The 23,877-nt window shown below is 41.0% G+C and overlaps 1 protein-coding gene across 3 annotated transcripts in view; it reads left to right on the top strand.

Moving 5' to 3' along the window:
- Nucleotides 1–13,008: 13,008 nt before the first annotated feature.
- The window catches only part of Armc8 (armadillo repeat containing 8), a 95,038-nt gene continuing 84,169 nt past the window's right edge, over nt 13,009–23,877 (top strand). For 2 of the 3 annotated variants that reach the window (XM_038321586.1, XM_038321585.1), the window contains exon 1: nt 13,010–13,310. In XM_038321586.1, coding sequence (XP_038177514.1) covers nt 13,266–13,310 — 45 coding nt within the window. In that variant the 5' untranslated portion in view covers nt 13,010–13,265. Of the gene's footprint in view, nt 13,311–23,877 lie in introns of all 3 variants that reach the window. The other variant, XM_038321588.1, reaches the window with a different exon arrangement.

The following is a 23,877-nucleotide window of genomic DNA, read 5'->3' as shown; positions in this document are numbered from 1 at the left end:
AGATGCTGTTGTGGGAATTCTTCCCCCGACAAGGCCAATAGTAAGCACCCACATGCAGAAAGTCACTGAAACCAGCACCAATGCTATAGCTTTGTTAACTTATTTTGCTTTTGTTTTTTTTTTGTTTTTCAAGACAGGGTTTCTCTGTGTAATGACTGTGACTGTCCAGGAACTTTGTAGACCAGATGGCCTTGAACTCACAGAGATCTTGCCTCTGCCTCCAAAGTACTGGGAAATTAAAGCCACGTGCCTTGCCCTGCCCAGCTTGTTAAGCTCTAGAGTGGGGAAAGCTCAGACTACGTAAGTGAGAGTTTGAGCATGATTAGATTTTATGGGAAGCCCTTAGAGATGAGCAGTCATCCACTTACAACAAAAGCCTGGCTGTAGGAGCCAACACTCTCTTTCCATGGTAGATTTATCTTTCATTTTTTTTATGTTGGTCCTATGTTGTTTGCAAAGTCATAGAGAAAATAAAACCATACGTACTGTTTTTAAAGATTATATACAGAAACATTGTGCCCAGAGTGATGTGGGGGTGGTTCCTCCAAATTTACCAGAAAGTCATAATTTGACAATGAGGGTAGAAAAAGATAGAAAATGAATGTTTTCTATTAGTCTTTTTTTTCAAGACAGGATTTCTCTGTGTAGCCCTGGCTATCCTGGAACTTGCTCTGTAGACCAGGCTTGCCTCGAACTCTCAGAGAACTGCCCTGGCCCTGCCTCCTGACTACTGGGATTAAGAGCATGCACCACTACATCAAGTTTTCAATTAGTTTTTAACATTGTCCTTCTGCATTAGAATTTTGAAATGTCATAAAAATGATTTGACAATATTGTTAAATCAGTTACTCCCAACTGTAGTATAATTTTGTTTGTGATCTAACAATAAAGCTTGCCTGAAGATCAGAATGCAGAGATAAGCCACAAGAGGTCAGGGAGTAGATTACAGGCACACACCTGTAATCCTAGAACTCTGAGAACAGATGGATCTCTGTTAGTTCTTGGCCATCCTGAGCTACATGAAATTGATCCAGTCTAAAAGAGAAACAGTTTATACAAAAGTGATTCCATCACTTGGGATCCCACGCCTTTAATCCCAGCACTAGGGAGGTGGAGACAGGTGTGATATGTCTGGGTAGAGAGAGGAATATAAGGCGGGAGGATACGGGAGCTGAGATGCAGTCTGAGGATTTAGTCTGAATATGCAGTATGAGGTCTTGTAGAGACAGCATTCAGTCTGAGGATTCATAGAGACAAGATCGCCCCTCTGGTCTGAGCCTTGGTAGAGGTAAGAACTTTCTAGTGGCTGGCTGCTCTACTTCTCTGATCCCTCAGCTTTAAACACTATATTTGACTCTGGGGTTTTATTATTAAGAACAATTAGAATTTGTGTTACGCCCAACCTCTTTTTTTTTTATATATTGTAAGACCATATTGTTGTGGCTGGCATTGAACTCCTACACTGAAGCAATTCTCCTTCCACAATTTACTAAGTGGCTAGAATTGCAAGATAGCCAGTGGCTGTTTTTCATTTTTAATTTATACGAATTACTTCCTTCTAGATTTTTTACATGCATTTTTCATTTTATGTACTATATATATATATATATTTAAAACCATGTTTAATGTTAAATATGATCTTTAAACAAAAGTTTAAAAAACGTACATTGATGTAGGTACCAAAAAAAGTGGAACTAAAAGAAACAAATTTTTTTTTTTTTTGGTTTTTCGAGACAGGGTGTCCCTGTAGTTTCTAGAGCCTGTCCTGGAACTAGCTCTTGTAGACCAGGCTGGCCTCAAACTCAGAGATCTGCCTTCCTCTGCCTCCCGAGTGCTGGGATTAAAGGCGTGCGCCACCCCCACCCGGCTAAAAGAAACAAATTTATAAAAAACTAAGACATACACCTAATCTTCCATAAGGTCTATATTTTTCTAGCATTTGACTACTGGCACAAAATACCAGATTATTATACAATTCATCTCAGCAAGATTTTCAAATGCATATTAGATTAGTTTTAATTTCCAAATCTTTTTTTTTTTGAAAAAATAGTATCAATGCAGCACACATCAGAACATCTATTTAACAGAAGGAAAAGAAGGCAATTTGGCTGTTTACACTCCCCCCCCCCCCCACACACACACTTTTTTTTTAAAGAAGAGTCTGAATATACAATCCCAAGCTGGCCCAATCCTTGTGCCTCCACTGCCTCCGTGCTGGAATGAAAGGTGTGCAGCACCACACTGGGATCCCCCCCTTTACAGGCTCGTGGAGTCTCAGATGGTGGAATTACAGGCTGGTGAAGAATTCTCAGACGGTGGAATTACAGGCTCATGGAGTCTCACACGGTGGAGTTCTTTGGTCTTTTAATTGCTTCCATCTTCCGATGGTGCTCATGACTATCAGGATGGTAGCACCATTGTAGCTCCAGGTACCACCAGCTTCTGTTTCCAGGAAGGAAACACAATGCTCTTTCTTCACAGTCTATCTCTCCCTCCCTCCCTTGAACCCTATTTTTCTCTCTTTTCTTTCTTTGTAGACAGAGTCTCACTATATATCCTAAAATGGCTACCTCTGAAGTGCTGTGATCACAGGTAAGTGTCAACAACCCAAACACAGCACCTTGTTTTTCCCTCTTGGTTTGTCACCAAAGGAACAGGTGTACTGATATTGGCGGAGGCTACTCATTTGTTTCCCCGACTGCCCAGACCCCAAATAATCACACTGAAACTATAATTATTGTAATACTGTTTGGCCAATAACTTAAGCATATTTCTAGCTAGCTCTTACATCTTAAATTAAACCATTTCCATTATTTTATATTTTACCATGAGGCTTGTGGTTTACGGCCATGTTCCAGTGCATGTGTCTCTGGCGGCTACATGGCATCTCACTGACTCCACCTACTTTCTCCCAGCATTCAGCTTAGTTTTCCCACCTAGCTCTCTCTATTCTGCCCTATCACAGCCAAAGCAGCTTCTTTATTCATTAACCAATAAAAGCAACACATATACAGAAGGACTTCCAAGATCATCTCTCCTTTTCTGTCTAAATAAAAAGGAAGGTTTTAACTTTAATATAGTAAAATTACATATAACAAAACAGTTATCAGGCAAGAATTATAGTTACAATATTTATATATACTTTTATTTTTATCATAATTAAGGAAAACTATAACTATCTAGTCTTCAACTCCATCAAAGACCCCAGAAGGATATAATATTACCTAAGTTAACAGGAAGTCCATTGTAAGCAGCTTCCAAAACTCTAGAATTGACAAAGGCATCTCACTGCCTGGGCAGTCACCCAAAGTGCTTCTGTAATATTGGAGCATTCATCTTCAGCCTACAGGCCCATAGTATCCAGTATATTATTCAATGAAGCAGGGAATTTCAAAAACAGTTCTGCCTATATTGGCAACTTGTCAGTCACTTTCTTCTGTGTCCTGCAGAATGTCTGACAGACTCTTTCATGAAGCAGGAACCCTGAAGGACCGACTCACCTTTATGTAAGTTCAGCAGTCATTTTTCTGTGGGTCCTGCATTATAACATCAAGCAATCCAGGAAAGAGCAGTTTCTTTCCCAAATGTCTAACAAACCCCATAAGGAGCCTCTTTGATGTCCATCATCCACTTGAAGTAGATTGGTGCTGCCAGAAGCAGATGTGTCTCATTGTTATAAAAAAGTCTTAAGCTCTTAAAACATTTTAAATGCCATATTCTGTAGTCTTTGAAATGTATATCCATCTGAAAGATATCTTTGTACATCTAGAAAACTTAACTAGCGTGATTACAAGCTTGACTATTATAGATGACTATTAACCTATATTTCTTAATTTTACATTCCATTTTTAAATGAGCTGCACAAACACAATACATTCATCAAGAGCAGAAATATACATATAACAAAATTGACCTTAAATTTTTATCAATAACCCAAAATCCATACCAATGTAAAGTATTCATCTCTACAGCATATCCCCCCTTAAATATAAACAAACATTTATTAACAATATTTTGGAATTTAGGTATAGTTCTCTCCAAACTGATTCCTGCTTTTTGTTGGGCAAAGTAATTTTAAGGGTTTATGGAGACCTCTCGGGGGATTCTTGTTCCATCAAACCACATTAGCCTGCAAGGAATCCACAGGTTCTCATCCTCTGTGGAAACAAAAGCAGAACCTCTTTTCCAAAGCAACAAATCCTTATACCCAAATTTTGAAGTCAAGATACCTCTAAAACATATATGTTGGTTTAGCTTAGGAGCCTGTACAATTTTCATTGTCTCTCTGTACTTGATCCTTCACAGTCAAAAAAATTAGAGAAAACACGATAATATACATAATCCAGACTCTTTATAACTGTCTATATTCTTTTACCTCTCTCTCTCTCTCAAGCCTATGTACACTTATCCAACACTGTGGCCCATTCAGAGGTCTTTTTATCTGAATCTGTCTTTATTGCATATCTATAATTATTTTCTGAGCAAGAGTGCTTTTTTTTTTAAATGCTAAGCGGGTATGGCTACGGCCAATACAGCCCTGCCTGCTTGCTCCACCCAGTTCAACATGGCAGAGGCATGTTCCCTGCCTCTGAGAGCCATGCACACGGCCCCATTTTCAGGCACACAGCGGGTCTATGTCACCATTAAACAAGTTGTGGCACTCTGCTCACAAACCCCATTTAAATGTTCTGTACCTGGAACGCCCAAAAGAGTCAAAGCCATTTATGGTGGTGAACCAGGAAGCTGCTGTTTTTAAAGAAGCTGCACAATTTTTACTGAACCTCTCTCTCTCTCTCTCTCTCTCTCTCTCTCTCTCTCTCTCTCTCTCTCTCTCTCCCTCTCCCTCTTCCCCTCCCATTTATATAGTTTAGGATTCCAGCCAGGGAATGATGCCACCCATAAAGGGCAGGTCCTCTCACCTCAGTAAATATAATCAAGATAATCCCCCAAAGGCATGACTACTGGCTCCTCTCCCAAATGAGTCTGTATTCTGTCAAGTTGACAGTTAACACCAGTAGGGGATATAGCTAAATTGGTAGTTTGCCTACTATGTGAGAAGCCCTAGGTTGAATCCCAAGTGGCTCTAAAACTGGGGATAGTGGTACAATCCTGTAGTCCCAGCACTCAGGAAGTAGAGGTAGGAGGGTCAGAAATTCAGCTACAGAATTTGAGGCCAGCTTCAGGTTACATGTGGCAAGAAGAGGAGAGATAGAGAAAAGAAGGAGGAAAGGAAGAAAGAAAGGTCAGAAAAATAGCCTGACAATCTGAGTTCAATCCTCTGGACCTACATGGTGGAAGGAGAGAAGCAACACCCACAAGCTTTTTTCTGACCTCCACATTCATGCTGTGGCACAAGTGTGCCTATGCTCTCCACATATACATTCGAAATGAAGAAATACGTAAAGAAAAGTCTTACAAATCATCTAAACACCATAAAATACTACCTGCAGCTACTATGTATATGTAAGCATTCAAACATAGATAATAATTTAATCACATAAGATTAAATGGCTAAATAAATTTCAAAATTATGTTAAGTCATTTTTAAATGCACAATTTAAAAAATTAAGTTGTAGTTGGGGAGTAGTTGAAAATGATAATGATGTCATGTAGAAGTCCGATTCCAACCTTAAGTGCCCAGTGCAGAGTGTTGCTTTGTGTGTTGGGGGGTAAGTTCTCTCCTTCCACTGTATTGGGGCTTAGGGATCAAATTTAGGAGCCGGGCAGTGGTGGCGCATGCCTTTAATGCCTTTAATCTCGGGAGGCAGAGGCAGGCGGATCTCTGTGAGTTCAAGACCAGCCTGGTCTACAAGAGCTAGCTCCAGGACAGGCTCTAAAGCTGCAGAGAAACCCTGTCTCAAAAAACCAAAAAAAATTAGGTTATAAAGCCTGATGCCAAGTACTGCACTTCTCTTAAAGGAGCCTCAGTGCCCCTGCTTGCCATGAGCCCATCTGGAAGAAAAAAGAATTGTGGCTATCAAAAAACTGTGCTAGCCTCGGTTTATTTTATGTCTAGATTTTCTTTTTAAGCTATCTAAGGTTTTTATGTAGATGTAGTTACCCAAGTTGGTGCCATTCAGTTGGCAGAGGCTGCTCGTTCATTTCCCAGCTGCCCAGACCTGAAATAATCACACCAAAACTATACTAATTGCAATACTGTTTGGCCAATATGTTAAGCACACTTCTAGCTAGCTCTTACATCTTAACCCATTTCCATTATTTTATATTTTGCCATGAGGCTCATGATTTACCAGCAAGTTTCCAGTGTATTTATGACCTCCGGCAGCTACATGGTGTCTTGCTGACTCCACCTACTTTCTCCTCTATCAACTTGGAATTCCCACCTTGCTCTATTCTGCACTGCAATAGGCCCAAAGCAGCTTCTTTATTAACCAATGGTGTTCACAGCATACAGAGGGTAATCCCATACCTACTTTCTCCCAGCGTTCAGTTTAGTTTTCTCACCTAGCTCTATTCTGCCCTATCACAAGCCAAAGTAGCTTCTTTTTTTTCTTTTCTTTTTTTTTTTTTTTGGTTTTTCGAGACAGGGTTTCTCTACAGCTTTACAGCCTGTCCTGGAGCTAGCTCTTGTAGACCAGGCTGGTCTCGAACTCACAGAGATCCGCCTGCCTCTGCCTCCCGAGTGCTGGGATTAAAGGCGTGCGCCACCACTGCCCAGCCCAAAGTAGCTTTTTTATTCATTAATCAATAAAAGCAACACATATACAAAAGGACTTCCCACATCATACCGGCTGATTCCAATTTTCACTGTTTTCTGGAAGGAGACACCATAGCAGTGCCTACATTTAATCATATCTTTGCTGCACAAGCCCAGGGAAGCAGTCCCCATGTAAAAAGTAATTACGCAAGCAGGGCAGTAGTAGTACATATCATTAATACCAGCACTCAGGAGGCAGAGGCAGGAGGATTTCGGAGTTTGAGGCCAGCCTTGTCTACAGAGCAAGTTCGAGGACAACCAGAGCAACACAAAGAAACCCTGTCTCAAATATACAAACACACATACACACTTTGGAAGTGGCCATCTTAGATTATATAGTGAGACCCTGTCTCCCTGGGGAAGACTATTTCTCCCATTCTCGACATTTCTTAGTTGCTCGTAATCCTTTGTCTAGGTTAGAGATCCTGTGGGATTTTCCTCTTCCGTGTTATCATGTTCATTGTTTTGTGTTTGTTTTGTTTTCTGAAATATGATTTTCTTGTGTAGCCCTGGCTGTCCTGGAACTCAGTGTGCAGACCAGGATGGACTCAAGCACACAGAGATTTGCCTGCCTCTGCCTCCTGCATGCTAAGATTAAAAGTGTGCACAGCCACTGCCCAGCAGCATGTCCATTGTTGTCATCCTTGCTTGTGCCTTGTTTTGTCAGCCAGGTCAGTGAGATTTCATGAGTGTAGCTTCTCTGACATTTCTAGGAGATGCAATCGCACAACACAATTCCTCTGGCTCTTTAGTCTTTCCACCTTTTCCAGGTGAGCCAGGGCTGTTACACAGAGAAACCCTATCTCGAAACACCAACATTAGTGATGATGATGATGATGATGATGATGATGGTGACTCCTGAGCCTTAGTTGAAGAGGCTCTGCTGTGGTCCTGAGTGAATGTGTATTATTGACTTGAGCATGGCCATGTCAAGGATCCCAGTGTCTCAGACCCATGTAAATGACAAAGCTTTCCCCTGGTCCAAGTATGAGGAAAGATTGCCCTTTAGCTAAAAGCCGTGTATGCAGAAACTATCAAGTCTTAAAGGACAGGCTCACAACCAAAAGTATGAGTTTTTTTCTAATTTTGTTCAAAGGTGTTCTAATTTGAAATATATTGCAATGGCTATGTAGATTGCTTTTGGTAAAGCATCCATTTTCACAATACTAATTTTTCCAGTCATTGAGCATAGACGTCTTTTCATCTTGTGTCTTCCTCAATTTCTTTCTTCAATGTTTTAAATTTTTTATCATAGAAGTCTTTCACTTCCTTCCTTGGATTTATCCCATTTTTAAGGCTATCGTGCCTGACATTAATTCATTGTTTTCTTTCTCAGTATATTCATCATTGGTGTACAGGAAAACCACTAATTTTTTGTTAACTTATCATCATCATCATCATCATCATCATCATCGTTGGTTTTTTGAGATAGGGTTTCTTTGTAACAGCTCTGGCTGACTTGGAAATCACTTTGTAGACCAGACTGGCCTCAGACTCAGAGATTCGTCTGTCTCTTGCTGGAATTAAAGGTGTACTCCACCATGCCCAGCTTTTAAGTTAATTTTAAATTCTGACACTTTACTGAAAGTGTTAATTACCTCTAAAGTTTTCTGTTGGAGTGTTTAGTGTCTCTTATGTATAGAATCCTGTCATCTGCAAGGGCACATTTTGACTTCTTTCCTTTTTAAGATTGCAATGCACTTTTTGTTTTTTTTTCAGACAGGTTTTATCTGTATAGTCTTTACTGTCCTAGAACTCACTTTGAGATCAGGCTGGCCTCAAACTCAGAAAGAGATGGCCTACTTCTGCCTACCCAGTGCTGGGATTGAGGGTGTGTGCACCATGCCTCAGTCTATAGATCAGGATGGCCTTGAACTCACTGAGATTCACTTACCTCTCCTTGTGAGTGTAAAGATATGTGCCACTGTGTCCATTTTTGTTATTCAATGTTTTACATTATTCATTCTTTTATTTATGTTTTGTGTGCATGTATACCTTTGGAGGTCTGAAGAGGGCGTTGGATCTTCTGGAATTGAATTATTACAGATGTTCGGAAACTACCATGGAAGAGCTGGGAATCAAACCCAGGTCTCTGCAAAAGCAACAAGTGCTATGATGATTGAGGAGCCATCTTTCCAACATCTTTATTACACTTTTTTATTTATTATTTATTGTGTTGTTCTCTCTCTGTGTGTGTGTGTGTGTGTGTGTTTGTGTGTGTGTGGTGTGTACACACACACGTGCATGCAGTAATTCATGTGTGAAGATCAGAGGACAACTTGTTAGAATTGGTTCTCTCCTTCAACCTTTTTTGGGCTGGAACTCAGGTTGTTGGTCCTGGTGAAATTTACCTTCACTTTCTAGGCCATCTCGCCTGCCTGAATTCAACTTCAAAAAGTATAGTGGGAAGATCTACTTCCAATCGAGATCTTTGAAGTAGGGAGATATAGCATTAATCTAGACCTTTTAATCTTGGAAAATCCACCTCTAATTTGGGCCACGCTTTCTGCTGGAAGCCCATATAGTAAGGACATGGAAGAAGGAGGCTTTTGCTCTTTGCTTGCTTGCTCTTGCCTCACTACTGTGGTGATATTTTGTTTGTGCTTTAATAAATAAAGCTTATCTGAAGATCAGAATGTGGAACTAGCCACACAGGTTCACCACAGAGGCCAGACAGTGGTGGCACACAACTTTAATCCCAGCACTCAAGAATACAGACGCAGACAGATCTCTGTGAGTTCAAGGCCACCCTAGGGTACACGAGATTAAATCAGTCTAAAAGAGAAACAGAGACAAGTGGTGGTGGCTAATAGATGATGGTGGAAGTCACAAAATAATCCCACACCAGTTCAGAATTATGAATAATAAAGGGTCATTTATTTAGGGGAGACTTACAGATCACTGTCCTAGATAACAGTCCTCTGCACGACCAGGGAACAAGAACAGAGTCTAGTAGCAAGAAGCGAGAGTGGAAAGCAAGAGAGCAAGCACATGCCTTTACAGTTGCATTTATAGTATAAGAGACCACGCCCAAGTGGGTTGGTATCTTAAAGGCTATTGGCTGAAGGAGTGGAAGAAGCTCCCATAGCATACACCTTTAATCCCAGCATTTGGGAGGTGGAGGTGGGAAGTGATATGGCTGGGCAGAGAGAGGAATATAAGGTGGGAGGACACAGGAGCTTTCAGGATTTAGTTTGAGGTTTTGAAGGGATGGTAGTCAGTCTGAGGAGTTGTAGAGACAGGATACCTCATTTGGTCTGAGGATTTCATAAATGTAAGAACTAGTGGCCGGCTGCTCTGCTTCTCTGATCTTTCAGCTTTCACCCCCTAATATCTGACTCTGGGTTTTTATGATTAAGACCTATTAGAATTTGCACAACACACTACCAAGTCTTTTCTTTAACTGGCATTAGAGCCTACTTCTTTGAATTCTGGAATATACTGAAGACTAGTTGAGACAACTAGTCTCATGGACTGAAAAGTTACTGGACTCTTGGACCTTCCATTTTTAGCTAGCCGTTGAGCCATTTTTGGATTAGCTGGACCTCAGCCTGTAAGTCATTCTAATAATGTCCCCATTCTCTCTCTCTCTCTCTCTCTCTCTCTCTCTCTCTCTCTCTCTCTCTCTCTCTGTGTGTGTGTGTGTGTCTGTCTCTGTCTGTCTGTCTCTCTGGTCTGTCTGTCTGTCTGTCTGTCTGTCTCTCTCTCTCTCTCTCTCTCTCTCACACACACACACACACACACACACACACTAATAAGCAGCACCCCTTCATGGCTCTGTATCAATTCCTGCCTCTAGGTTCCTGCCCTGGTTGAGTTCCTGTCCTGACTTCCTTTGATGATGAACTATGTTATGGAAGTGTAAGTCAAATAAACCCTTTCCTCCTCAAGTTACTTTGGTAAATTTTTTTGTTGTTGTTACAGCAATAAAAACCTTAAGACAATTATTATTATTATTATTATTATTTGGATATAGGGAGAAGTGTCATTCTTGTTTATAGAAGTTCTGGAATGTTCCTTGGGCTTAACATGGCCTTTACTGTCTTAAATCTACAACAGCTTCATTACTAACAAGAGATGTTCACAAAAGTGTACTCACTAACATTACCTTTTGCAGGGGATGGAGGGCTCATGAGGTGCTTGAGACAGCACAGAAGTGTCTAACAAGGCTGGTTCCTTGAGTAAATATAGACAGTTAACAAATGTTGAGGGGGCTTTGTGAGTGGCTGTCCTCTGAGCTAAGCAATTGGCATCTTAGGCATTATGGTGCGCCAGGTTGCAAAAGATCATCCCAGCTGGGTTGCTGTGGACACACACACACACACACACACACACACACACACACACACACACACACACACACGGTGGGGGGAGCAGAGAGAGGTAGTCCAGAAGACAGAAAGCTAATAGCCTGGGGAAATCCTCAACTAACATAGTGGTGGACACTTGTTCCAGCCTCAACATGGATAGTCCAGAGGCATTCTGTGTATTTTTTCAGAAGTGCTTGAGGAATAGACAATGATCTCAATAGCAGACTCTAATATTGGCTTTGTTTTTCTTTCTGTTCTCTTTTTTATCTCAGGGATTCTGTTCTCTGGAAGTACTTCCAAATTTAACTACCTATACTCTATCTTGTCCCAGGATGAAACAAAAATGTGTATTTAATAAACATTTAACACATGCCTATTGTAGGCATCAAGATAAAAGACTAAGAAGATAAAATTTTTGGAGTGACTAGTATAAAGTTACTTCCCTCAAAACATCTATAATCAATATACATAACAATTTCTCTAACAATATATTGTATTATATATAACAGTATGTAGGTTATATTGTTAATAACAGTATATGGGACATATTGTTATATATATAATACATATTGTTATATTATTGAATATATATAGAGAATATATTGCTAGATATGTTACAGGAAAGAACTGGTGCCTGAAGTTAAAGGATAATGCAGGCTGGGGAGATGCGCCAAGTACTCTTGCCACTGAACCTGATGACCTGACCATGATCCCTGGAGCCCTGGATAAAAGGAGAGAATCAGCTTCCCAAACTGTTCTCTGGCTGGTGTGTGCGTGCACACACACACACGGAATGTAAAATTATTTTTAAGAAAAGATAAATGTATTGTCTGAGTTAAGGAGTGAAGTGTAGCCCACACAGCTATAGAGACCATGTGCCCAGTTATAGTCTTCCTGGTTGTAGCAGGCATCCTAGGACATGATTCTAGGTGCTAGGTGGATGGACATTTAAATAATTTTGTATTTATGAATGGTACTGCATACTAGAATAAAAAGGAACACAACAAACTTGATTTCACCGATTATGATTTAGGAAAAGGTTAAAAAAATTAAATTTAAAATTAAATTGAAATGGCATTATTGGATGAATAATACCTGGGCAAAGACTGGCAAAGATTGTGTAGTTAGGATGAAGATTACAGAATTTAGGATAGAATATATTGTTACAGCAGGAAGGTTCTCTTAAACGTCCAGCCTTCCAGAAGTGCAACATTTTGTAACAGACCTATAAGCAAGGGTGATGAGTGATACAAAGAACTTAGAAAGTCCAGGAGGAAATGACGAGCAGTGAGAAAGAAACGCTTTTGCTTTAACAGCTTATGAGCTTTATCCAGAGGAGTGGTAACAACCTAAATTAGGGGTGACTTCTCTTATCAGACTGTTTTAGTATGAAATATTCAGATCGTTGACTTTACCCCATATGACTCAGAGGCTGGAAGAAGTCTAATATATAGGCAGCATAATGCTTTCTACATTGCAGGTATGTTGTTTTGTTTATTGGTTCATTTATTCTCATTAGCCCTTATTTTACAGTCGGGAGAACTGAAATATAAGGAGACCAAGCAACCTGTTCAAGATAATGGTGCTAAATAAAGTGGCAAGGGTTAAATCCAGGCGTCTTACTAGAGTGCCCATTCTTAACGCACTATACCAGAAAAAGTGAGTTGGGTACACAATGTTAAAGCAGGTAAGGCTTGAGCGTTGAAGCGTGAACCGACCGTTCTTATTGGTGGCATGACCCGGTTTTGAGACCAGTTTCTCCAGCCTTAAGTACCGAAACTAGGAGTTTGGTGTAGAGCGAGATAGTGAATGTGAAAGTGAACTTCAAACTACGTAGGTAACTCCACCTACTAGCGTTTAGGAAAGAGAATCTGTAAACTGAAATTTATGAGCGCCGACAGCTTGTGTTGCCCGGGTGAGGCTCCGCCCCCAGCCGGCGGAAGGTGGGGCAGGCAGGCCTTTGCGCATGCGGAGGCCGCTGCCCGCGCCCACCTCTGACCCCAGAGAGAGTAGCTGCTGTTTCTGAGAGGACGATTCGTAAGCCAGGGTCCGGCGCGGTTAACCATTCTCCTCCCTTCTGTCCCGTCCTTCAGTGCTCGAACGACGCCCGGAGCTCGGTCGGTTCTGAGCAGCTTATCTGGCTTTCTACAGAGGATCCGTCTGCTGGCCTCATCGGTGGCTGTCGAAAGTGCCGGCCTCGCGCCGGCGCCGGCAGCAGCCGGGTGGGAAGGCTCAAGATGGCGTGCCTGTTGGAGACCCCAATCCGCATGAGTGTCCTCTCGGTGAGTGACCCGCTCGGCGTCGGCCAAGCCGGGCCCTGCCCACAGCATTACCCCGGTGCCATGAGCTTCCCGAGCACCACGCCCTGCGGTGGCCTTAGGTGGGGAACACGCGACCCGGGCCGAGCCGGAGGCGTCTCCCACTCGCGAGCTCCCATCGGTGCGGATTCCCAGGACGACGTCCGGCAGGCGGGGAGGTCGGGCTCTAGGCAGCCGGCCCATGGGCGCGGCTTGGGCTTGGCGGAGCATTTCCCCTGCCTCCCTCTCTGCTCGGTTGCTTCTCTGGACCCATTTCGCTGCCGGCGGAGGTTCAGGGCAGGCCTGGGACCGAGTGTCCACTCCATTTTGCCGGGTTGTGGCTAGAAGAGGTGCGAGCCGTTCAGCTGCCACTGCCCGGAGCTGCCAGGCTAGGCGTCTTCTGTCACGTCCCTACACCCAGGCACCTGCCAGCGCCGCTTGCTTCTTGGCAATGGGGGTTTCCGATCAGCTGCGACTCTTGCTATAGTGTGTGGTTATTTAGACTCCCTTTTCTCTGTTCTGCTCCTGCGATCGCGGCTCTGACACTAGAGAAACTATGTTTCTATTGCCCGGTGTTCGTTTTTTCTTTAGGTAGGGCAAAACATTTTAGAAGGAGGAATCAAAAGCGGGGGATAAAAAGAACGAAGACTAGCTTTCCACATCTTGATATACCAAAAAGTCATACTATTTCGTTTCTTCTTAAGTTAAAAAGAACAACAACAAACCAAGGAGAAGACATTCACCTTGCACTTATTGTCCTTAAAAGAACAGGAGCAGCAATGGAGTGAACAAGAATGAAAGTTGCTGGGGGCAAACTTTGGAGGGTTCTACAACAGCTTTTAGCTGTTGGGTCTCCAGAGATTCATTTGTTGTTGTTAGAAATAAAGGAGTATGCAGGCAAAGAGTGATTGTCTGCGAGACTTGTTGAAACCTATTGAGATCATAGTTGAATTCTAGATGACTTGTTAAGATACCTACAGTCTTGCAACTCCAGCCGGTTCCTTTTCTCTTCTCTGAACTCTTACAAACACACTCACGTGTCAGAGGCGCCTAGTACTTCACTCCACTCAGGTTTAGAGGCGTGCAGTAGCGTGCTATCTATAAAATACTCGGGTTACAATACAATGCAGAATGTAATTTTGGGAGTCCGTCAACAGCTCTATCCCTGGACACGATATGCTGACCTGTTTACTTAAACTGCAACTAGAGAAGTACTGTTCACCCAGTTGTTGCGCACATTAACCTGTTATTACACTGACGATGTCCAGGGGTGTTTTGTGGAGAGCAGACCAATGACTTCTCTCACTGTATTAAAAGGCAAAAAGGATGTCTCGTAACGGTTCAGTTCCCCTTTGATTGTGCCATTCAATTGCAGTTATCCATTAGTTCAGCTGAAAACCTTTTGGTTGCCCCTCCCCACTAGTGATTGACCCCAAACCTTTGTGCACACTTGGTAAAGTGCTCTTCCAGAATACAGCCCTAGCTCCACCTGTGACTTCTTTATTTTTTGTACATTTCCATCTTCTATAGTATATATAATCGAAGCTTCATTTGTCTCACTTTCCCAGTAAATGATTATGTTCTGTTTATTTCACTCAAAAACTTCTTGAAGAATATTTTCCGTTTTGAGTTAGAATTTTCTTTAGCAAAATTTAGTCTCATTTGGGAGCCTAAACTCTAGTTTTCCAGTTCTTCGGTCATAGGGCCTTAGGAAAGCAGAACTTTGGACAAACGCTTTCAAATGTCTGAACTTACTGATCTTACAGGCTAAAGGAAAGGTGTTCCCTTTCAAACAGCTAACTAAAGCACTGTTTCCATATTATTCATTAGAAGCTATCGGGATTGAGGAACTGGCTCAGTGGTAAATTCCTTGCTTCACAAGCATGAGGACTTGAGTTAGCATCTCCAGTACTTACATAAGAAGCCACACAGTGCAGTCCATGTCTGTGACATCGTCCTGGGGGCAGATCCTGGAGGCTCTCTGGCCAGCTGGTCTAGTCTGAACACGGAGCTTTAGGTTTAGTGAAAGACCCTGGCTTAAAAAGTAAAATAGAAGCAGGAAGATATCAGATGTTGACCTCTGACCTACACAGACACACATACCACACCACACCACACTTGGGTGAATCCCTATATGCCAGTGAAGTACAAAGCCATGTGTTGTGTACTTTAGCAAATGCAAGGGTTTCTAAAATGCTCTGAAGGAGCTCATAGTCCTGATGACTGGAGTGTGTTAACTAAGTTGACTAATGGGAAATCAAATTGTTTTAAGTGATTTCCATCGATAGTCCATTATACTTTCTTCCTGAGAGACCTCAGTTGCATGCTCAACCTTAGCTACTCAATCCACACATCTACGTTATCATCTTGACTTTCCGCCCACTTCTAGTCTCAAATCTGTGTGTGGATGTCATCCATAACATCTAGCGAGGCACGTTCTTCTTTCTGAGCTGACTTAGTCATGACTTCCCAGTTTGAGACTCTTTCACTCCTTATTCTGTTAAACTTCACTGAATCATCTTCGTCTCTTTTCCCCTCGTCTGTTTGTTATTGGTGTTGCTCACATCTTCTTGAATGAGGGCCCTCATTCAGGACACATTGCTTTGTGTATTCACTATCACAGTGTCTTTAATTGTTATATTTATTTACTGTGTGTCTGTGTGTGTTTGGAGGGTGAGGTACATGCGTGCCACCGAGCGTGTATGGAAGTCAGAGACAACTTGAGGGAGTGGTGCTCTCATCATGTGGGCTCAGGATCAGTTTCAGGTTATCCGGCTTGGTAGTGTTATTCTGCCAGCCTTTGGTTATTTCCTGAGAGAACTGTTTTGTAATATTGCTGGTCTTGAACTTGTAGGCTCCATTTGTCCTCCTGCCTCAGCCTCCTGGGTAGCTGAATTACAGATGCACCTGCTGCATCTTGCTTTAGTAATTTTTCTGCCTCAGTTCAAGCCCATTTCTTTTCTTTTCTTTTTCTTTTTCTTTTCTTTTTTTTTTTTTTTTGGTTTTTCGAGACAGGGTTTCTCTGCAGCTTTTTTAGAGCCTGTCCTGGACCTAGCTCTTGTAGACCAGGCTGGCCTCGAACTCACAGAGATCCGCCTGCCTCTGCCTCCCGAGTGCTGGGATTAAAGGCGTGCGCCACCACCGCCCGGCTAGTTCAAGCCCATTTCTGCGTGGATTTCATAAAGAATACTTTGGAGACCACTCCTTAGTTTGAATTCTTCAGAGGGCTCTGACTTTTGAAGGGGTGATATTCATAGATAATTCTAAACTTCAACATTGTTTATCTTCCATAGGAACCATCCATTCCATATAAGTGGATTTCTTAGGTTGAAGTTGATCATTAATTCTTCCAAATTCCAGTAATTGTGCACTCATTGTATGTAATTGAAGCTTTGTGTATATATTTTTGTTGTTGTTTGTTCTTTTCTTACTTATTTTGAGAGACAGTTTTATTGTAAAAATTAGACTGGCCTTGAATTCAAGGTCTTTTTGTTGGGGGTGAAGACATGGCTCAGCCATTAAGAGCACTTGTTGTCCTTGCAGAGGATGCAGGTTTGAATCCCAGACCCACATGACAACTCAGCTCCAATTCCAAGGGGTCTGACACCCTCTTCTGACCTGTGGACACCAGGCATGCACATGGTGCATAGACACACATGCAAGTAAAACACACATAAAAAAACACCTTAAAACAATAGCATTGTTTTGCTTCAGCCTCCAAAAGTACTGTACAGATTGTTTCATGTAATGTGTTTTGATCTTCTGGCATTTGCTAAGTATGGCATTAAGTTAGGGAAAGCAGTGGTGAGCTACACGTACCTGTCTGTGTATTTGGATATTTTAGTCCAATAATAACACAGAATCATGGAAAGTTTTTCTAGAGACACTGAGCTGAGAGTTCAAGAATGAGTTAGAACTAACTAGGAAAAGATGACAGAAGAGCAAAACAGTCAGTAGATCCCCTTAATTATTATTCTGCAGTAATTTTTTAAAGAGTAAATTAGTTCAAAGGTAAGTGCTTGACTTTTTTTTCTTAATCCTATTGTTAGGACATTTTTTTTTATAAGTACAGGTACTTAATAAATGCTTGTTGAAGGAGGTAGATAGATTCAGTTCTCTTTGTACTGCACCATGTCATTTCTGTTTAACCTTGGCCCTTCAACCTATTTCCCATGTTTTAAATTGTTTGTTTTTGTTTTCTTCCCTCCCTCCCTCTCTCCCTCCCTTCCTCCCTTCCTTCCTTTTTTTCTTTTTCTTTTGAGACAGGGTTTCTTTGTGTAGTCCTGGCTGTCCTGGAGCTCACTCTAGAGATGAGGGTGTCTTTGAACTCAGAGGTCATCTCAGCCTGCCTCTGTCTCCTGAGTGCTGGGATTAAAGGTGTGGGCCACCACCTCTCAGCCATAAATTGTTTTGTATTTTTTGTATTTATTTTTATTTTTGAAATAAGTATAGGCTCACTGGAAGTTGCAGAGAGGTCGTGTGTAACTCTAACTCTGGTTATCATTGGTTATATTTTACATATTACAGAACCAGGAAATTGGTATTAGGTATGTAGATATTTTTGTAGCATTTTATTACTACTGCTGTTAAGATACTGTAGTATCCATCACCATGAAGATTTCCTTCATCTACATCTTTAAAGTCACACTCCCATCCTTAATTTCCGGTGGCAACTAATTATCTCTTTTCCGTTAATAATTTTGTAAGCTTTCTGCATTGTTACGTGAGCAGAAACATACATTTGTGGCCTATTGGGACTGACTTTTGTCACTCAGCATTATGCCTTTGAGAGTCATCCAGATTATTGCATGTATCTGTAGTTCGTTTCCTCTTGCCAAATAGTATCCTGTGAGTGGATGTCCAAGCATTTATTTATAATCAGTCATCTATTGAAAATTTTTGTTTCTAGATTTTGGCTATTATGACCTATTGTGGACAGTCTCTGACAGGTTCTTTATGTGGATATGATTGAAAGAAATACCTAGAAGCATAGTTACTAAAAGTATCATTTTACATATGCTACATGTGTGTTTAGTTTGTCAGGAAACTGATGAACTTTTCAGATTACCATTTTATATTTCTGTCAGTAATGTATGAGAGGTTCAGTTTCTCAGTCCTTATCATCATTATTGTTAGCTTGCATTTTAGCTTCTCTAATAGCTGTGTACTGATACTGTACTATGTTCTTAATTTGTGTTTATTTCCTTAATAAATAACAATGTTGAAATCTTTTCTTGGAGTATAGGGAAATGTTTGTGTCTTTTTAAAAAATGTTCTCTAGCCGGGCGGTGGTGGCGCACGCCTTTAATCCCAGCACTCGGGAGGCAGAGGCAGGCGGATCTCTGTGAGTTCGAGGCCAGCCTGGTCTACAAGTGCTAGGTCCAGGACAGGCTCTAAAAAAGCTGCAGAGAAACCCTGTCTTGAAAAACCAAAAAAAAAAAAAAAAAATGTTCTCTAATTGGACTGCTTGCTTTTTGGTTATTGAATTTATATGTTTATTAGGTGGGTATTTTCAAGTACTTTATGTGGTCTTTTCTTCCTTTAGCTGTAAGTGAAAAATAAACCTTGGGGCTGGTGCTTGTCTCCCTAAAGAACTTTGGTCTTAACCTCATGCCTTACACAAAAAGTAACTCAAAGAAGATCAGAGGTTTATTGTAAAAAATTAAAGAAACAAAACAAAACCAGCCAATGAAAACCAATGCTTTAGAATAAAGCAGGAGGGCTGGAGAGGGCTCAGTAGTTAAAAACTAGACTCACAATCAAAAATAGAATAAAACAGAAAAATATTCCATGGAATACAAAAATTCCAATTTTGTATTCGGTGAAGAATTTTAGACCTGTTGAAACACTTGATAAGTTAAACTTAACAAAATGAAAATTTGCAAAGACCTTGTTGAGAAGGTGATTGCTGCAGGTGGTGGTGCACATCTTTAATCCCAGTACGAAGAGGCAAGCGGATCTCTGAGTTTGAGACCAGCCTGGTCTACATAGCTAGTTCCAAGACAGCCAAAGCTACACAAAGAAATTCTTTCTCTCTTTCTCTCTCTCTCTCTCTCTCTCTCCCAAAAAAGATGATTTTATTTGGTTTGGTCACTTTATAATTGTTTGAGGGAGGCATGGTAATAAAATGCCTTTGAATTTGCATATCTGGTATAGACAGCTCAGGAAATTGTTGGTTTTAATCGGTTCCTTTACAGTCTTTCCCAGAGGTCAGTGTGTCCTGTGTCCTTTTTAGATGAGCAGCTTTCTTTCATTATATAGAGTTTTCAGAGTCTATAGATACCGCTCTGTTTTTGTCTGTTCAGTTCTCGACAGTTGTTTTCTGTTTGGTCTTACCTATTGCTGTCTATTGATTTGCTCTCTTGTGTGGGCAGTTGGCAGTAATAAAAAACTCTGTGACGTTAAACCCAGCTAACCTCTAAGCATAACTTTGCCTTCCTTTGGTTTGAGTAATAAATACAAAAGATGAAATCTGTTCATCATGTTTGCAGAGTTAGTGATAAAATACCCCAGGGTTTGTAGGGTTTGTGCAGGGTTTGCCAGCAGGGGTTCTAAAGGAGATTGTTGATATGAGCGTCTTACTCTTTAGTGGCAATGGGTGGCTTATGAGGGCTGCTTATTTCATGTTTCAGGGCATTTTGTGGCCACCTGAATTCAGACACTTGTTGCTCAGTAAATCTTATAACCTATGAAGACTCAGAAACTTCTTAATACAGTCTTCAGTTGTATCTGGGAAACTAGCCTTTGGATTGATTCTTGGATTTTGGCTCTCTACTCTCCAACCCCCAGTCCAGGGTTGTGTGCATGCACTCTGTCACTGAAGTTCATCCTCTACATTTTGATTTTTTTCCCCTTTCTGGTTTTTCAAGTCAGGGTTTCTCTTGTGTAACAGTCCTGGCTGTCCTGGCCTGTTCTAGAGCAGGCTGGCTCATGAAGTCATTGAGATCCACCTGCCTCTGCCTCCCGAATGCTGGGATTAAAGGCTTGTGCTTTAACCACTGCCCGGCTACATTTTGATTTTTGGTTTAATGGTTGTTTTAAAGTAAATACTATCTACCAGGTTGATTTGTGGGTAAACATTATTATTTGGCAAAACATAATGTCTGTTCCCTTCTCATTCACTGAGTATCGGTGCTGTGATCCCTGAAGAATGGTGGTGGGTTTTAGCTTCTTAAGGATTAGTATTACCCACCCTCTTCACAGAAGATCATGCATATGCCTAAAAAATCACATGGTTTCTAGGGGTTCGAGGTTTCTCTGAAGCCTGCATGTTGGTCCTGAGTTAACTCCTTTACTTGTCCCAGTGTCAGACACCAAAATGTGCTATTCAAAAGCCTTTTTAATTAGTTTGGGATGATAAGAGTAAAATTAACAGTGTTTAAAACTCAATTAAGGTTTCATGCTTGGGACATGAATCTGAGGAATTTTAACTTTTTTTGTCCAGATTTTGTCAGTGAACTCTTTCCCCCAAAGTGAACTCTGGCCACTGTAAGGGTTTTGTGTAGGAGATGGCATAATGGACTTTGGAATGCAAAGCTAGGTTAACTGGAGAGTCACTCTAGAAGAAAGTACGATAATTGAGGGTTTCAGCACAGGCAAAATGGAAAAACACATTAGACGTGTCTCATGGTATTGACATAATCGTTACAGGCTGCAATGTAGATGACAGACAGGTAGATCCAGGGAGAAAATATAATGGAAAAGCTCTTGCCTACTGTTGGACGTGAGGGCTGAGTGTAAATAAGCACCATGGATAGCTCCATGGCAAGGCCAATTCTGCTTCTGAGAAGGGGAGGCAGCCTGTGCACAGCAGTACTTTTGAGGTGCACCGAGAAAGACTATACCCAAGATCTTGAAGTCACTACACTATTGCAATCTTGAATAACTTAAACTATTGTATGATGGTACAAGGCAACATCTATTTGTGTCTAAGTAGCTCACTTTTTTCAATGCCCATCATCTCTGAAGTAAATTGGTACTACCTTGAGCAGATGTGTCTCATTTTTATTAAAAGCCCTATGTTAGCAAAACATTTTATTTGTCATTCTGTAGGCCTTTGAAGTGTTTGAAGACCACCTATCTAAAATATATCTATTTCTGTTTGATCTTGAAAACATATGTAATACGTACAAGTTTGATTGTTATAGGTGACTATTAACCTGAATTATTTCTTCTTTTTCTTCTTCCTCCTCCTCTTCCTCTTCCTCCTCCTCTTCCTCTTCCTCCTCTTCCTCCTCTTCTTCCTCTTCTTCCTCTTCTTCCTCTTCCTCTTCTCCTTCTTCCTCTTCCTTTTCCTCTTCCTCCTCCTCTTCCTCTTCCTCTTCTCCCTCTCCCTCTCCCTCTCCTTCTCCTCCTCCTTCTTCTTCCTCTTCTTCCTCGTCTTCTTCCTCTTCTTCCTCCTCCTCCTCTTTCTCCTCCTCTTCTTCCTCCTCCTCCTCCTCCTCCTCCTCCTCCTCTTCTTCTTCTTCTTCTTCTTCTTCTTCTTTGGTTTTCTTAAGACAAGACAAGGTTTTTCTGTAGCTTTGGTAAATGTACTGGAACTAGCTATTGTAGACCAGACTGGCCTTTAACTCACAGAGATCCGCCTACTTCTGCCTCCCTAGTACTGGGATTAAAGGCATGCACCACCACCGCCTGGCCCCTGCGCTTCTTTTTTTCTTTTTCTTTTTGCTTTTATTGAGCTGTATATTTTTCTCTGCTCACCTTTCTTCCCCTCCACCTTCCTCCCCCACTTTCTACCCTCTCCCATGATCCCCACGCTCCCAATTTACTCAGGATAGCTCTCTTTTTAATGTCAGGTTTGAGATATAGGCATTTGCTATATCTTAGACGATTGCATTGGCTGTCTTATTGGTGGCATGTGAATAACTTAGCCAAACCAGAAAGTATCTATGTCTTTGTGATACTCACAGTCCTTTTAGCCTCTGGTGCTGTCAGAGACAGTCTTAATTCTTTGAATTGCCACGTTATGCTGTTTTGCACCACAGGTCTCTGTAGCTTATTCACTCTGTCTAGGGGCATCTCCTAACACCTGCACTGAAGAGTAAGTGCATAATTTTTTCAAAAAAGGTGAAGGAACATTCAAGATCAAATAGACCAATATGACTTTTTGAGACTTGGGCTTAAAAGGATAGACATCATAGTATTTGGTTTAGAAGTACAGATGCTACATTTTTTTTATTTTTATTTTTGGTTCTTGTGAGCACCAAAGCAGTTGCTAATAGAATATATCAGGGCCGTAAAAATGTATTATTAAATTAGAAACTCACTACAGAAAAAGAAATAAAAGATGCTCCTCATATGACCTTTATTCTAACTGTGCACTGGCTTTTCTATTATGAGAAGTTCTGTTGTGTATGAGTAATAGAGAATATTTTACCTGGAAAGAAGCAGACAGTCTTTAGTTCATTCTTGTCAACTTTTATTGGGGAAAAACTGAGAACTGGATATACTAACTTTCCCACTGTGGTATGCTGCATGTCCAGCTCAGCTCTCCAAATTCCTACGTTTTAAAGTACGAAATTGGGGCAATGAGCTGGTTCAGGGAAGAGGCCCCTGCTATGAAGCCTGACAGTGTGGAGTTTAATCCCTGGGAATGACTCCTGCAAGTTGCCTTTTGACCTCACACATGCACCATGGCCATGTGTACCATGGTGTATGTATGTGCCCCTCCATAAATAAATAAAAAAGCCCAAAATTGTGTTCTTGGATTTATAGTTTAGGAGTTTATGTCCACATTTTATGAACACTTATTAAGATACTTTTCATAAATTCTGTTGATGTATAAAGCCTGGTTTTCTGTATTTATTGAGAGATCAGGGGTCCAACAAAAAAGATCAAAGTTATGTATTTTGTATTTCTATGGTGATGTTTTGAATTAAAGTATATCATATTTTAGTAGTCTCAATTCCTAGAGTATGTGGTGCATTACAGATGGGGCCCAGCTCAACTGTCAAGTGTCATTTTAGAAACTGTCCATTACTTAAGGTTATAGGAAAGTGGAGTTTTGATTAATCTGGAAGGGAAGGATGTTGTGAAACTTTAGAAATAATGAAGAATAATCTTGTAAGAAAAAAGTCTAAGGATAAAAATAGCTGCAAATGTATTATGGGAAATGTCTGAAAAGAATATCATGAGTCTGGTTGGGTCCTAATGGACCAGAAAAGCATAAAACAAGACAAACATAAAACAGAACACAAAGCCTTGGGCTTAAGTAGTGTCGGGTGGGGCAGCATTTTTTTTTTCCTTCTTTTGGAAGCGAGTTAGAAGTTTGAAATATATAGTAAGGGCAGGATAGCGATCTACACATGAAATGTCTATCTTTATTAATAATGTCCTTTTTTGGTATTATTTCAGAAGATGCTAAGTTATTCTCTCAAAATTAGGAAAGACTTATTTAGCATTTAGTTTTGTCTGCTGGTCTGATAATTTTTTTTGTCTGAAATTAACTCTTGGGCAAAGAGATACTTATTTTCCCATAACTCTTCAAATGATAGTGAGGGGTGAGGTAGTATTAAGGTTTTTAAGTCTTTTATGTTCTTAAAAGAACACA

The sequence above is a fragment of the Arvicola amphibius genome, chromosome 3 (genome assembly GCF_903992535.2).
Source record: "Arvicola amphibius chromosome 3, mArvAmp1.2, whole genome shotgun sequence".
Taxonomy (NCBI): domain Eukaryota; kingdom Metazoa; phylum Chordata; class Mammalia; order Rodentia; family Cricetidae; genus Arvicola; species Arvicola amphibius.
Note: the sequence above shows the minus strand (reverse complement) of the source record. Positions and strands in the feature narration are given on the sequence as shown.